At 39.0% G+C, this 17,409-nt stretch overlaps 1 protein-coding gene across 1 annotated transcript; it reads right to left on the bottom strand.

Annotated features, from left to right (window-relative positions):
- Positions 1-7,803: 7,803 nt before the first annotated feature.
- On the bottom strand, positions 7,804-9,177 carry LOC148939014 (uncharacterized). The gene has a single exon (XM_089107394.1). It carries the CDS (start codon positions 9,175-9,177, stop codon positions 7,804-7,806), a length of 1,374 nt encoding a protein of 457 aa, XP_088963520.1.
- Between the last annotated feature and the right edge of the window lie 8,232 nt (positions 9,178-17,409).

Raw genomic sequence — 17,409 nt, 5'->3', positions numbered from 1 at the left:
TGGAGCTCACTGAGAGTGTTAAAATACACTTTGAAAGAACGGGATTTTCCGCACTGTTCAGTCTTCGTACTATTCGGGATTAGATTTTTTAGTCCTTCACAGTTTATATCCTCAGGGACATTTCGAAGCACAGCTATGTGCAGGGGTTCTCGAACAGTAATTTTGAGATCGGGCTTGGAAGATTTCGCTTTCTCAACGATTTTCGCTGCTGCAGCTTTCGACCTGACCACTAGCTTCCATTCGTTTGCAGATTTGCGAAGTTCACTAATGTCATTTGTATTTTCACAGAAACTGTCTATGAAAGCTTTCCGGTCATTTGGGCCATTGAGCTCCTTGGGGGGATTTTTCAAGACGACAGAATAGGTAGGGTTTCTGGGCTTGGACGTTTCAGGTGCACTACGACTGCTTGTGAAAATACGGGTGGCTGGAGCGGACTGGGTAGCTAAAAAATTATCAAGCTTCCGAGAGAGTTCATTTACTTTGGCAGTAACTGTTGCATTCACCGCATCTCCGATAACCGGAACCAAGCAGGGGTTAAAGATGACAAATTTTGGCATGCTCACATTATTTTTCGCAGCTGAAACTAGAATTTTGCACATTTCAATGATATTGTCTTCATCTTTAGAGTAGATAACAAGACGATTCGTAATATTCAACTCAGTATGAAGGATTCGCTTTGCCTTTATAAAATCTTCATGTATATAGAAAGCAACACACGCTTTTACGATATACTCCAATTTTATTCCATCTCTTAGTGCCCTCGTTAAACAATTCAGTAACAGATTCAAAATAATTTTTTAACTTTCAGCCATCGTAGTTCTAAGCATAATAAGAAATTTAAGTAAAGTCATAAAACAATGACTTGCCCTCACGGGGGCTGTTTTAAGTTCCCCCATTTTACAATAAACGCCTTCTAATTATCCAAATGAAATAATTCAATCCAAATGAATAGCAGAAATTCACTTACGAGAGAAGTAAGGGAAGTGTTGGAGGCTGCCGACCTTGTCCCTGCACTTTAAGGGGCAAGCCCAGTGGGTACCACATATCTGTCAGACACCTCTATCAACTCTCGTCTGCCTACGTTTCCCCAGCAGCGAAAATGCATATAATCGTCAGAAATCTATGGGGGATTTTTTGCATTATTTCGTATTGTATGTCCAATTTATATTCGTATTGCTTTGTTTGATGGCTTTTCTCCAATTGTGAAAAGTCTATAATCCCTGAAGGTCACTGAATTAATTGATGAACATAGAGCAGGAATACAGGTCACTGTAACTAAGCCAATTGTTATTACGAAATGATAAATTACTTCACTTGAAAAATAGACTGGTTTAATAATATCCGAGATTAGGTGTGGTCACTCTGAACTCTGTATTTCTATTAACTACCATGTTCTCTTTCGGCAACTTTAGCATTTCATCTAGCTCACTCCGGTAAGAATTCCGTAGCGCTTGGTCAGGACTTGTGAACTGATCGGTGAAGTAAGTATTCCAGGCCTCTTTTGTTGGAAGGGGGACCTCAGAGGTCGATTCTTTGGGCTTCACTAAATTCCGCCAAAGGAGTTTGGGATCGGACTTGCTTTTCATAGGAGTTTGGGATCGGACTTGCTAATCATAGTAACGCACTTTTGCTAGCCATTTCGTTTTCTAGTTTTCTATTTTTCTCAGACAATGCCACATCTCAGGATCATTATACAATGTTTCTCCCATAAAAGCTACAAGAGTTACTTTTGGTATACAAAAATGGCCGTAAGGTAACCACAAAACCCGAAAGTGCACATGAAACTAGATGCAATCTTTTCAAGCCTAGTACCCATGTCTTCAAATATCTTCAACAGTTGATTTCGATAAGTCATTTTAACTAGGGTTTGTCCCGGTGTTGGAGTCAAGCATCGGTAAAGAAGGGGGGGGGGGTTCAAGAAATAAAGTTTCAAACAATTATGTCTTGGGCACTTATGTAGACAAGGAGGTCACTACGTTCTTTGCTTTGGGGCAAGGAAAGGAGTAAAAATTTTCTGACAAATCAAAAACCGAACCATGCTAAGGATTTTTTAAAGCAAGTAAATAATATGCTCTGTCGAAAAACTGAAATTTTTAGAAAACCATCACTACAAATTTTATCATTCTTTACATTATTTTTTTTTTAAAAAACAATTTAGCGAAGTAATTTGTGTTAAAACTGCTTCCGTAGCGCAAAGCGTCTAAAATCATAGGCAGCGCGCTAGCGCTGCCTAAATAAAGAACAATTTGGCCACAATGTGTTTTTTTTCTTCGACAGGCACTTCGTATCGAAAGAGTTGTCGTAGAAACTTTGAAAAGGGCTCATTCGATTGGAAATTGGGGTGGCTAGTGCCCTTTTTAATAGTCGAAAGTGATTGGAGGGCAACTAGCCCTCCCCCACGCCCATTATTCCACCAAACACATCCAATCATAATTTCAAGATAGCCATTTTGTTCAGCGTAGTTGATTTCCAGATAGAAAATGTGTTTTTGAGGAGGAAACTCCCTCACAACCCTCAGGGCAAGGGTTTATAAGTTATGCCCTGGGGGCATATAAGAAAAATGTTGGCACAATATACCCTTTATTATTTTTTTTCCTTTAGAGCAGGGCACTTCGTATGGAATGGGTCGTCGTAGAGACTTCAAAAAGGGCTCCCTCGATTAGAAATCGAGCGTCCTCGTGCTCTTTTAAACAGTCGAAAGTTATTGAAGGGTAACTAGCCCCCCCACGCCCCTCATTTTCCCAGACACATCCAAGCAAAATTTTGAGATAGCCATCTTGTTTAGCATAGTTGATTTCCAGATAGAAAATGTGTTTTTGAGGAGGAGACTCCCCCACAAACCTCAGGGCAAAGGTTTTAGGTTATGACCTGGAGGCATATAAGGTTTTTATAGAAGGCTTTGTCTTAGAAACTTCAAAACAGGCTCATTCGATTGGAAATTCGAAGGGCTAAAACCATTTTTAATAGTCGAAAGTGATTGAAAGGCAACTAACCCCCCCCCCCCACGCCCATCATTCCCCCAAACACATCCAATAAAAATTTTGAGATATCCATTTTGTTCAGCGTAGTTGATTTTAAGATAGAAATTACAAAACCCTCAGGGCAAGGGTTTTAAGTTATGCCCTGGGGGCATATAAGGTTTTTATAGAACGCGCTGTCATAGAAACTTTAAAAGAGGCTCATTCGATTGGAAATTCAAAGGGCTAGTGCCCGTTTCAATTGTCGAAAGTTATTGGAGGGCAACTAGCCCCCACGCCCATTATTCCTCCAAACACATCCAATCAAAATTTCGAGATAGCCATTTTGTTCAGCGTAGTCCAGATAGAAAATATGTTTTTGAGGAGGACACTCCCCCACTACCCTCAGGGCAAGGGTTTTAAGATATGCGCTGGGGGCATATAAGGTTTTTATAGAACTCGTTGTCGTAGAAACTTAAAAAATTTGAATTTCCAATCTTTCGATTGGAAATTCAAAGGACTAGTGCCCTTTTTAATAGTCAAAAGTGATTGGAGGGCAACTAGCCCCCCCCCCCCACGCTCATCATTCCCCAAAATATATCCAATCAAAATTTCAAGATAGCCATTTTGTTCAGCGTAGTTGATTTTCAGATAGAAATTGTGTTTTTGAGGAGGACACTCCCCCACAACCCTCAGGGCAAGGGTTGTAAGTTATGCCCTGGGAGCATATAAGGTTTTTATAGAAGGCGTTGTCGTAGAAACTTCAAAAAAGGCTCATTCGATTGAAATTCTAAGGACTAGTGCCCTTTTTAATAGTCGAAAGTGATTGGGTGCAACTGACCCCCCTCTCACGCCCACCTTTTCCCTAAACACATCCAATCAAAATTTTGAGATAGCCATTTTCTTCAACGTAGTTTTAAGTTCTGATAATTAGGGTTTTGAGGATGACAACCCCCTAAGAGCCCTCAGGGCAAGGGTTGTAAATTATGCCCTGGGGCATATAAGGTTTTTATAGAACGCATTATCGTAGAAACTTCATAAAAAGCTCATTCGATTAGAAATTGAAATGCTAGTGCCCTTTTTTATAGTCGAAAGTAATTAGATGGCAACTAACACCCCTTCCACGCCCACCATTTCCCCAAACACATCCAATCAAAATTTTGAGATAGCCATTTTGTTCCACGCAGTTTAAAATTCAGGAAATTATGATTTTGAGCAGGACACTCCCCCCACAGTCTTCAGCGCGAGGATTGTAAATTATGCACTGGAAGTTTTTATTGAAATCTTTGTCGTAGAAACTTGAAAAAGGGCTCATTCGATTGGAAATTGAAAGGTCTAGTGTCCTTTCTAATAGTCGAAAGTGATTTGAGGGCAACTAACCCCCCTCTCTCACCCACCTTTTCCCCAAAAACATCCAATCAAAATATTTGGATAGCCATTTTGTTCAGCGTTCTTGATTTCCAGATAGAAATTATGTTTTTGAGGAGGACACTCCCCCACAGACCTCAGGGCAAGGGTTGTGAGTTATGCCCTGGGGGCATATAAGGTTTTTACAGAATGCGTTGTCGTAGAAACTTCAAAAAGGGCTGATTTGATTGGAAATTGAAATTACTAGTGCCCTTTTTAATAGTCGAAAGTGATTGGAAGGCAACTAACACCCCTTCCACGTCCACCATTTCCCCAAACTCATCCAATAAAAATTTTGAGATATCCATTTTGTTCCACGCAGTTTAACGTTCAGGCAATTATACCTTTGAGCAAGACACTCCCCCCACAGTCTTCAAGGCAAGGGTTATAAGTTATGCCCTGGGGGCATATAAGGCTTTTATTGAAATCTTTGTCGAAGAAGTTTGAAAAAGGGCTCATTCGATTGGAAATTCAAAGGGCTAGTGCCCTCTTTAATAATCCAAAGTTTTGGAAATTAGGTCTTTAAGGATGACAACCCATTCCCCAACAGCCCTCAGGGCAAGGGTTTTAATTTATGCCCTGGGAGCATATAAGGTTTTTAAAGAAAGTGATGTTGTAAAAACATCAAAAAGGGCTCATTCAATTTAAAATTGAAAGGGCTAGTGCTCTTTTAATAGTCAAAGGTGATTGAAGGGCAACTAACCCCCCTCTAACGGTCATCATTTCCCCATACACATCCAATCAAAATGTTGAGAAATACATTTTTTTCAACGCAGTCAAAAGTTCTGGAAATTAGGTTTTTTAGGATGATAACATTGCGAATGGTATCAAGTTTACTATTTCAGGTAAACTAGAGGAGGTATGAAACTAAATTAAAGACTACTATTTGTGTCCAGATTTTTAAAAGGGTGCATGCTGTTGAAAATTGCTGAAAAATTTTCTCCAGCATACAATTAGCAGGCCAAACTATAAAGTCTTAAAAAAAAAATTAAAGTATTATTTTCTTTTTCCCTGAAAAAACTATGTCAATATAAAACGAACAGAAATTAATTAAAAAAAACTTTTTCGACAAAATAAGTTTTTCAAAGAAAAGTAAAGAACTTAATTAAACCAAAAATGAGTAAAAATAAAATCAAAATAATCTACCAAGCGTCAAACTACCACAAATCAGCATCGATAAATAAATAAAACCCAAAACGAACAGAAATTACAATAAATAACCGAGTCAAACTCAAAACGAGCAGAAATTAACATGAGTAGGGCTCAAAACCCCTATGCTTTCCCAAGGCCAGAACATAATTTGCGCTTTACTGAAAAAAAAAATAAAAATGGAATGAGCATTGTCAGTTTAATATACTTATACTGATATTTGTTAATCAAAATGTTAATATTATTTGATTTATTAAAGTTATAAAAGTAAAAACTTTTATATTTTTTTAAGCAATATGCAAATTATGTTCTGGTCTTGGGAAGGCACAGGGGTTTCGAGCCCTACTCATGTTAATTTCGGCTCGTTTTGAGTTTGACTCGGTTATTTATTGTAATTTATGTTCGTTTTGGGTTTCATTTACTTATCGATGCTGATTTGTGGTGGTTTCACCCTTGGTAGATTATTTGATTTTATTTTTGCTCATTTTTGGTTTAATGGAGTTCTTTACTTTTTTGAAAACTTTTTTTGTGGAAAAAGTTTTTTTTTAATTAATTGAAATTAAAAAGAGGAAAAATGAGCATCTGGTTCGAGAATGTCGTTCTGCATATTTGCCGAGCCAGTAAAAACTTTTCAATCTAGCATTCTCGTCTCTTGGAGTGCGTCAAACTGTCTACTTTCTTAAAAAAAAAAGAAAAAAAAATGCGGCGGAAGACTGGAAGTGTTGGCTGGTACATTTGTCTCTTTTTTTTCATTTTCAAGGCCGGTATATCAGAGGATCAAAAAATAGAAAAATGGAACAAAAACGACAATATACATAGTATTTCTGGAAAAAGCACCGAAAATGAAACAAATATTGATAAAAAACTTTTAATCTAGTTTAAAACAGAAAAGAGTAGATTATCTTATAAAAAATAATAAAGAATAGTATCCGTTTACTAGAAAAGTAGCCAGGAATTATTTGGTTTTAAAAAGTAAGTTTTTTGTTGAAACTAGTGACAACGTATTTGCATTACTTACTTACTAATTACTTACTTAAGTCCCATACATTCTCATGAAACGTCTTGGGGCCACTCCTTCCAGAATCTGATGAACTAGGGCTCGATATGCTGTTCTGTCAAGTACAGTTTGGGATAGTTGGACAATGCGTTGTCAGTCAAGGTTTTTGATCCGTCTGCGCGGTTTTCCCCGTGGTCGAAGTCCTTCAGTTGTCCCTTCAAGCGCGATCTTGGACAGGCGTGCGGGATTCATTCGCTTTACATGACCGAACACCCGCAGCTGCTGTTTTCGGATTTTGTTCAGGATAGTGTCTTGCGACTTCAGCCTTCTTTGTTTGTGACATGGTCAGTATATCTGATCTTGGCTATCCAGCGCAGACATCTCATTTCGAACGCAAGGAGGTTGCACTCATTTTCAGCTTTTAGTGTCCAGGTTTCACACCCATACAAAGCAATGGGTATGATCAGACTGTTGAATAGATGCACTTTCAGATGGTTCGAAAGGTGGCTAGATTTCCAGATCTTTGATAGTCTTTTGAAGCTAAAGCTGGCAAGACCAAGGCGGCTTTTAATGTCGACAGTGTGGCAGTTGTTAGCCGTCAAAAGATCTCCGAGATAAAGGAATGTATTGACTGTTTCCACTTGTATACCATCTATTACTATCGAAGGGGGGAGGGGTTGTTACCTCCTGTCGTGATGTGACCATGGCTTTTGTCTTCTTTGTGTTAATCTGCATACCAAACAGCTTCGTTGCTTGGGAGATGTACTCAGCCTGACTTTGGAGTTCTTGGGCAGTGGTGGACATCAGGTCGATATCATCCGCTTATGCTAGTTTGTCAAGTAGGATTCCTCCTATTCTGGCTCCATATTCGACGGGTATCAGGGAGAGGATAGCATGCAGAAACAGGGTAAACAAGAAGTTGTTAAGAATTCACCAGAGAGCCCACCAGTGGTCAGTATTTGACTTTTGAATTGGTTGTACATGTTCTAAGTGATTATGATTATTACATCTGGGATACCGTAGTGTCTTAGAATATGCCACAAGCCTTTCCTCCATACTACGTCAAAGGCCTGTCGGAAGTCAATAAAGAGCTGATAGAGGTCTCTGTTAAACTCGATGAACCGTTCCATCAGCTGACGCACAGTAAAGATTTGGTCAATAGTTGATCATCCCGATCGAAAGCCAGCTTGATACTCGCCAAGAACAGAGGCGGTGATTGTGTGAATTTTGCGGAGCAGGATCCTAGTCAGGATTCTAGTTTGGTGGCTTGTGAGGCTGATGGACCAGTAGTTGTCATATTCTTTCTTTGAGCCTTTTTTTGTGTATTGGGACTGTTGCTGTCTTGCACCACTGATATGGGACGTTTCCAGTAGACCAGGGGGCTGATATAACAGTGTGGTATAGGTTGACAGCATCTTCTGAACCGACATTTATCAGTTCATCAGCGACACCGTCTGGCCCCAGAGATTTGCCTCGCTTTAGGGATTCTATGCCCGCTTTGGTCTCACTTCTAAGTGGGGGTGGAGGGGAGTCTCTACCTATGATCGGGAAGGAGTTTAGGACATTTGGGTCGGTCATTTCTTCAGGGTTCAGTTTCACCTCAAAGTATTCCTTCCGTCGTTTGAGCTTCATCTTGGCATCATTGATGTCGTTCCCCGGCTTATCTAGGATTACGGGCGTTGATGAATCTTCTTTGAAGGATAGCTTGCTGAATGTTTTGAAGAGCTTGTGGCTGTTGGCTTTCATGAACTGGGTTTCACAGTCCTTGCACTTTTCAGCGATATGGTTGCAGAATGCCTTCCTGATTTCACGCTCAACTTTCCGTTTGACATGTTTGTAGGTATCTCGGTTGTTTTGGTCAGATTTGTTGTTATGTAGGCGTTTCTGGTTACATAATCGAATTATTTCATCAGTGAAACAAGGCTTTCCGTCTTTTGCTTTTCTACCAAGGATGTCACTTGAAGTCTCGAGGATTGCAGAGGTAGCATGTTCAGCCAAGCGATCGATCTCTGCGGGAATTACGAGCGGAGTGATTGTACTCAGGAATTCACGGAATTTTGTAGACAGGCTAGAGTTGCATGTGGCTTTTTTGATTGGGTCTCGGAGGAGTTCCGTTCGGAGTCTTGGGATTTTTGTCGTTTTTGGGAGACATTTTAACCTCAGCTTGAGTTTGGACATCAGGAGTGTGTGGTCTGAGTCAAAATCTCCACCAGGGAGTGAGAAAGTGTCCATTACAGGCGACTTCCAACGTTTGGATATCAGGACGTAGTCGATCATATTTTCGGTGACTCCATCAGGGGATCTCCATGTTACCTTTTGGCAGTGTCTGTGCTTAAAGTTGGTACTGGTGATGTGGAGTTCATTCTCCCTGCAGAAGTCAATAAGGGGTTCTCCCCTTGAATTAAGATGGTCATGTCCGTGTAGGCCCATGACAACGTCTCGACCCGCATGACAACTGCCAGCTATCGTATTAAAGTCGCCCAACACGATAAGTATATCATTTTTGGGGATCTGGTGAGTGACGCTTTGTAGGTGGAAGTAGAATTGGTCACACTCCTCTTCACTTTGGTCTGAATCCGGAGCATATATCTGGATGACTGAAAGATTTTTGATGGGCCCTTTCAGGCGGATGGTCGCTAAACTTTTCGATACAGGAGTGAAGGTCATTAATGACCTTTTTGGCAGCCGGAGAGAGGATGAAGTCAAAACCTCGCAGATGGAAACCATCAGTACGTCCCGACAGTAGGAAAGTGGTTCCAAGGATATTTTCATCTCCAATTCGAGGAAGGTGTGTTTCAGACATACAGACTATATCTCACCTGTATCTATCAATCTCTTTTAGCACCAGATCAATTTCACCAGGTTTAGCTTAAGTACGGATATTTAGTGTACTAATATTGAGAGTGTTTCTCGCCGATATTAAAATCTCATCCCGCTTGGGAGTCGTTCTAGGCCTATGATGGTCGTCGGCTTCCCCGTACGCGATAGAAAATTCATTATCATTTATCACATTCTTTATTAGTATCAAATCGCAAAGGTCGTCGGTTTCCCCGGACGAGGTAGCATTTTTACTTTGATCTTTTGAGCCTGTGTTCATATTTTGAAAAGATATGGTTTCTTGGGTGATTCATTAACGGTGGTAAGCCACTCCTCTCCGTCAACTGGCAGAGACTGTTGTCCAATTCAGGATCTTCCGCCCTTTCGCAGTTGTCCTCCTGAAGAGGATCCTCCCACGATGGTATCCTGCAGTAACATACAATTTAACCCATTGCTGGAAAAAGGTTCGCAACTAGCGGGAAGTGTCCAAACACTGGTGGGCCCTGCCCAGTGTGCATCCAAGGGGCCTTCTTCCTCCTCTGCCTGCATTTATGACCCCCGGGCAAGGGTACCCCAGTTTCAAGTTTGAACCCCAAGGGGCTAGGTCCCCCCTTTGTCCTCGCCTCGCTTTATGGAGGTACCCTACATATCTGTAGGACATTCCCCTATCCACCACCTAGGGACGCACTGAGTGGTCTGGGGAGTATTTGCATTACAGGAATCAAAATATACCATAAATTATACCGTGTTTCGGTAGAAAGGATACCGCAAAAGCACCGCTTTTTCATCGACCGGCACCGCTCTTTGGTATCGGTTAACTCACAACACTGGTTTAAGAACAGACTCCAGTAAGAACTTTTGAAAATTTAACACGAGGGTTTGTTCACAATACTCAGCCTAAAGTATGGGGAAAAAAGAAAAGAAACAAAAAGTGAAAGGATCAGAAAAGACAGCAGCTAAAACAGATAAGAAGCTCCAGTTGAAGATTAAGAAAGAGCTAGTAAAACTTGGAGAGGTTTGTGAAGCTATTGTTTTCAGTCCTTTTGACTTCAACATAGGCTACTGATTTTTTTTTTTTTTTTTTTTTTATAAATTCATATTAATAAAGCAGGTGTCATGGAAACATTCGGTTCTCAGTTAATTTGGTTGATGCTAAAAAGGACAGATCTTTTAAAGGAAAAACTATGATCTAAACAAATAAAAATGAAGGTAGGCTAAGGTAAGATACCCTGTAGTTGGAGAGCTAATCATCAATTTAAAAGTTAAATTGGTAAAATTCTACTTTATCTTCTTTTGGCAATCTTGGAAAGGGGTTAGGTTAGGAAAATGAAACTTTTAGGGATGGGTGTGCAGGCTAAAGTATGTCCTGGGAAGGTATTTTGAAGTACCTACCTCCACTCTCTCTCCCTCTAGAGGGTCTTGAACTTTAAAAATCTGTGTGTTACGAAAGTAAAACAATGTAAAGCAGATCTTCCGCTGAAATGAAGTGCAGGAAATGCATTTTCAGTATGACAATTTAGCTCAACCCCAATCTATAAGGTTTCAATGATCTGTAAATACATTCCCTAAATTTTGAAAAAAACATGGATATGGCCTAAAATTTTACTCAAATAACAGGAATTGCATTTTAAGAACTAAAGCCAGAGAAAAAGAAACTGATGCCTGAAAATTAAGGTTAAATGGTGTTTTGTCAAAATTTCAATATGTACAGATCTGTCATGTAGGAACTTTTCAGGACACTCTAGAAGGAGAAGCAGTAGAGGTAGGTACTTCAAAATACCTTCCTAGGACATACTTTAGCCTGTAGACCCATCCCTGAAAGTTTCATTTTCCTAACCTAACCCCTTTACAAGATAGCCAAAAGTAGAATTTTACAGTTAAATCATTGTTCAAATCTATTATACTACCTAGTGAGTGGATTTTTTTACTATTAGATTTGTCAAGACCTTCTTAATAAGTAGGCTATGTGATTAGCTTGAATATAGGGCCTATTAGCCATAGGGCTAGACTATATAATGCTCACAATTTTAAATATATTAATAGACAAGTAGTAGGTTAATCTTGGGCTTATATTTAAAGCCTGAGCCTGTGTTTTGAAATTGCTGTCTAATATTGTACACAAAATTTTAAAGTTAGAACACCATATCCAAATAACAGATAGAGTCAATCTTAGACAGCTTAATCCAAGACAAATGTTATGAGAAAGAATATTTCTGCTTAAGTAAGCTAGGCTGGGGGAGAGAGGGGTGAAACCATACATTTTGAGGATTTTGACCCCTAAAAAGCATACTTCAAAAGATACAAACTTCCTTTTTACATGAATAGATAACTCAATTATTCACTTTTCTTGGTGATTTTTTTCAATGACATCCATCAAGTTGTTTCTTGGTGAGACCCAAAAATATGTGACATCTTCAAGTGTCCAAAGTCACCCCAATCAGGGGGTGACTTTGGAAACACATGGGGCATTTCTGGACATTTAATAATCAATGCTTGTAATTATTGATTCAGATAATATTAACATTTAATTCAGATAATATACAAGTTAAATGTAACATTAAATTTATTTTATGGGAAATTGGGCAAAATCACAGCCAAATACAAGAGCTTTGGCTGTTTGCCCAGTTCCTCCTACTGATACCAGTGCAGGAAGCTTCATAATAATGTCTTGAAAGTCAGTTTCTGCACAATCTCGACATTCAGGGAAGATGAACTTCCTACCAGACTTGCATAGGTAGTTTATTTTTGCTGCCTTGCCACTTATTTCTTCAATTTCACCAGCATAATAAACAGCAGAGTTTTGCTTCTTTCCCACCATAAACCTTACAAGCTCAAAATTTCCACAAGATAATTCTTCATCTGTCTCAAACTGACTGATAATTCCACAATGTAAAGACTCGTCATGTGACTCATCATTAAGCTGTATATCTATGTCTGAAATGCTTTCTCTAGTTTTGTCAGCAATGAGTGAAACCTTTGACTTTCTTAGCGACTTTTTCTTTTTCTTAGCAAGCCTTAGCTCAGTCTCTGCTTCTAGTGCTCTTTTTTCTGGTGTTTCTGTTAGAATTCTACTTTTGCCTTTTTTATGGTTTTTGTGCGGATTGCATTTTTGCCTGTGGATATGGTCTGATGCTTTCAAGAGTTACTGCTGCAGGCAAGTTTGACTGCTGCTGACCCATCATGACAGGACATGAATCACAAAATAAACCAGGGTAAGGGTCATCCATATTGGAAGTTTCTGGGGCATTCTGTTCAGCTGGATCTGGGCGGTTTGTCACCTCAGCAGGCAGAAAATCGACTTCTGTGAACACATTTGGATTTACAGGCCAAACTCCTGCATTCTCAAAACCAGCTGTGATGTTTTGAGGATTCAGCTTTTCCAGAAAGAAATACTTGCACAATTTCGCTATTTCATTTATCGAAATTCTCTGAACAGGATTGAATTGCATCCAATTGTCAAACGACTTGCAGATTGCATGCTTCAATGGTGCATACACTGAAACATCATGGGGTTGGAGACAATGAGAGCATTGGGGAGGAAAAGGTCGGAGGTGGATGTCGTAATCTTTGCACAAAGAAACTACTTCTACTGAAATATGGCTTTCATGATTGTCAAAAAAGAGTAAAACAGGGTCTTTTTTGCTGGGTTTGACCTCTTTTAGAAAGTGTTCCATGGAACAAAGGGAATTGTCCAAAGTCATCCATCCACTGCGATGGGCTAAGCCAATGCATCCTGGTGGTCCATCTCGATATATCCTCTCTGGAGCTTTGGCTCTTGGAAAAAACAAACACTGGTGGAATTGTCTGACCAATTGCAGATACAAAGCTTAGCATTGTGGTATTTTCCCCTCTTTCTGCTGACATAGTCTGTGCCACCTGTTTTGCTCTCCTTTTAGCAATCATCTTTGAGGCCTGAACAACTGTGGGTACTCCTGTTTCATTGCAGTTCCAAATTTGACCAGGAGGAAAATGATACTTGCAATATAACTCCTGAAGATTTCAAAAGAAGACACCAATTACAACAGCATAAAGGTTGGCAGCACGAGCCTGGCTTGTATTTTTGGGTTTTCTGATGGACAAACTGGCGTTCTGCTTGATGAAACCTCTTAGCCAATCCACTCCTGCTCTCTCATTCAGTTTCCAGCTTGATGGGAATTTTATCTTCTATTTTATTGCCCATTGGTAGGCTAACTTTCTTGTTGCATAGGGAGTCAGCCCATGGTTAAGCAGTGAGCATTTTTCGAGGTATGCGGCAAGCTCTTTCTCTTGTTTGGAAGTAAAATCAAACTTAGTGCTCTCCTAAACAATGTCATTGTCAAAATTGCTACCACTAGCACCACTCTGCTCAAGATGTTGCATTTTTGCCTTGTAAAGTTTCACTGCATCCACAAGTGTACTCTTCTTTGGGGAAAATTCTTCTGCAGTTGCTCGGAAAGACAACTTCCTATGTATAAATTGAATAACAGCATGCCTGACTAATTCTGGATCAGGAGGACCACTCCCCTTTCGAATGTAGCTGCAAACCATCTGTAAAAGAAAATTATAATTGTCAGAATCTGAAGAGAACAACATGGAAATTAACACAGGCCATGCCATGCTTTGAGGCATAGAATGGAAAGATGCCTGCAGGCAGTGTAATGTTTAGTTTAACATTATAATACAGAACATTAAACAAAAAAACTGTAAAAAATCACATCAAACATTTGTTTATGTTCATTTTTGTTATGTTTCTACAAGTTGGACATACATTTTGGTGGGTTTCAAACCCTCTACCCTCCTGGATACAGCCTTAGACTCTACTGTTTATCTTTCTGATATAAGTAGGCATTGAATAAATGTTTATTGTTCAACATAATAGTAAATCATTTAATAATAAGTATTATTTTTAAATATGATGGGTGAAAATGAATTGAACTTATCTACATAGCTGTGAAGGTGGACTGTAAATCTAAGCTTATTTAAATGTCACATGACTCCTTTTGAATTGTCACTGTCTAATTATAAGTTCAAATCACATATATTATAAAACTAAACATTATAATACACAAAACAATAATCCATTGAATGTATACAATTCAGAGTATGTATTTTAAACAAGAATGTGTTGGGGGGGGGGGGGGGGGTAAGGTTTATTGGTACACCAGTTATAAAGTATTGAAGAATATTCGATTAAGATTAGCTTGAATATTTTTGCCATAAAAAGTGACATGCCAAGACTATTTTAAACATATAGACAGTCAAAAGTACACCTTAATTTTGGATAGAAATTAAAGGTTAGCCAAATCATAGAAAATGCTGTCCAATATTGAAAACAGGATCTTAAAGTCAGAACAAAGTATCTAAATAATAGGCAGACTTAGTCTTGGACAACTTTGATTCAAGACAAAGATTGTTATGCAGAGTAGTTGTGTTTAAATAGGCTAGGCTGTAAGGCAAGGGGTAACTTTTGTCTAAGTGTAAATGTTGAAAACAAAGTTTGATAGTCAAAATAAATTACTTCAGTTTCTCTATAACACAACAGGAATATGATCAATTTTACCAATATTCTGCTTCCAGCTACATATAGTTCCATTTTCCAACTTATGAAAGACTTCCGTCAGTACAGGGCAAAACCGGACACCACGAAAAGTGTCCGGAATCGCCCCCAAAAAAGTGTCCGGAGTTACCCCATGTTGATGCCATTTTGAAAAAAAAATTTCGTAGATAACGGGCTGATATTTACTGATGAAAATTACCATGCAAATAGCAGGGGTTGCATCCTGCTAACTCATGGCACAAGAGCTACAATAACTTAGAAAATATTTGACAAAGACTACATGTGTCAGGATTTCCAGCAAGCATATAAAAACTTCCTTACCTTTTTTCTTGGTTGTCTCTTTTCTCCAAAATTTAAAACTTGTGCCAAATGTGCATTACATGAAGGGCATCTAGCGGGAATTTTTTGAAAGGATTAGTTCAAAAACTTTAGACGACAGGTCAAACGTACGGAGTCGCCCCTGTGCGGTCTCGCCCCTCTCTTAGTGGGTAGCAATTGTGTAAATTCAAATCTGAAAGACCAGAGTTTCTCCAAAATTTTAGTCAGCCAATTGTTACTGTCATCAAGGCCCAGCTATATAAACCTATTCACACAATATCCAAGATCAGGAGCCTGTTGTCTATGTATAGGAAATATGCTTCTTAATCAGGATATAGCCTATGTCCAAGATTAGGTAGGCTGTTGGTCCAAGTACTGCAGGTCTTACCCTATGTTTGTCTGTCCTACATGCATCACTGCACTGTTTATCAACTTGCCAAGAAGCTTTAAGAAAAAGTTGCTTTAACCAAAAATTAAACAAGTTAATACACTCTTGTGAAGGTTTTAGGTATAGAAGAGCCCCCCCCCCTCCTTAAGGGATTCTTCGTCTTTTGAATACTGTTCATGCAACAATGCCTAATAGGTAAGTAAGTAGTCTCAATGTAATTTTCAAATTTTATTTTAAATTTAGTAATACAACTGTTATTTTAACTTGTAAGAGAGGTTTTTCTTTTAACCAACATAAATTAAAAACTTCACTTTAATTTTAGGATGTTTAATGCAATTTTTGTTTGATCCTAGTATCATATTTTTGCTATTGAGTTTTTAACTTCAGAGTTAATTTTTGAGTTTAATTTAGATTCAACTTCAAATCTCCAATCCTGCTTGCCTCCCTTCTGTACAAGAACCAACTTTTTCTTGTGCTGGCCTTGTTTACATGTTTATTATTGCTATATTATATTGTTATTTACAGGGTAAAAATAATTTTCACTTGTGACAAATCCTATTTCATTACCTTAGGTTACACTTGCTAGTGATATGGACAAATCCAGCATATGCCAGTCAGTGATGATAAGGCTGCAGGACATCTGCTCATAACATTGTGTGAACCATGGTTTAGTTTCCAGTCTTTGTCAAGAGTTAATTTGAAACTGTTGATGGCTGCTGATCCCACTGTTGTCTTGCTTAGCCTGTTCCACAAACTTACAATGTGGTATAATATGCTCAAAGACCATTGTCTGGCTCAGTTGGTAAATGGACCAACTAGATTCCACTAAAATGCAAGGGAAAACACCCTGGACTTAGTGCTAACCTGCAGTCCTGAGACAGTATTTCAACTAAGGTCACTCCCAACACTAGGAAAAAGCGACAACATCACTCTACTTGTCCAGCTGAACCTGAATCAAACAGAACCACAGTACCATAACATAAAGGAATTCAGAAGGCTTAATAAATCAAAGCTTAAAGAAACTGTTAGCCAAATGGATTGGACTTGCTTGCAGATGGGAGAGACCTGTGACCAGATATTTGAACTAGAGACATCATGATTCATAGTGCTGAAAGCTCAACCAAAACAAAGAAAAATTTTTAACTGCAAACACTACCACATATTAACCCTAAGCTGAAGTGGCTGATGAACATTAAGAGTTGAAAATTTAAGAAAATCAGAAAATTGGAATCTCTAAACATGGACACACAAATTACTAAGGTGCAGTACAACAGAGCCCGAAACAAACTCCTCAATGCAACAAGATATGCTGAAAGAGAACATGAGAAAAAGATAGCAAGTGAAACAAAAACAGCTCCTAAAAAGTTCTGGAAACATGTCAACTCCAGACTCACGTCGAGGAGACAAATACCAACCCTGGTCAACAAAATTGAATTGACAGCCACAACACAGTCAGAAAAGGCAAATGCCTTCAACTCCTTCTTTAGCTCAGTTTTTAAACCAAAACAAGACAACTCAGATGTCACAAAAGAGAAACTAACCCCTGAAATTACACTCATAAAAGAGAAAGTAATAAACCAACCTAAGAAACTTCAGACAGACAAGTCAAAAGGCCCAGATGGAATTGAGGCAGTATGGCTAAAGGAATGTGCTGATTACATTGTTGAGCCACTGCTGGAGATTTTCCAGACATCTATATAAGAAGGGGAGCTGACAAAAATCTTGCATGAAGCAATTGTTGTGCCCATCCATAAGAAAGGGGAAAGGGCAAATGCAGAAAATTACCTACCAGTATGTCTCACGTCACTGGTCTGTAAACTAATGGAAGGGTGTATCAGAG

This window comes from Artemia sp. Qi Xiang Cuo, unplaced genomic scaffold, assembly GCF_049724085.1.
Source record: "Artemia sp. Qi Xiang Cuo unplaced genomic scaffold, ASM4972408v1 HiC_scaffold_23, whole genome shotgun sequence".
NCBI lineage: Eukaryota > Metazoa > Arthropoda > Branchiopoda > Anostraca > Artemiidae > Artemia > Artemia sp. Qi Xiang Cuo.
The sequence above is the reverse complement of the archived record's forward strand: the minus strand, read 5'-3'. Positions and strand labels throughout refer to the sequence as shown.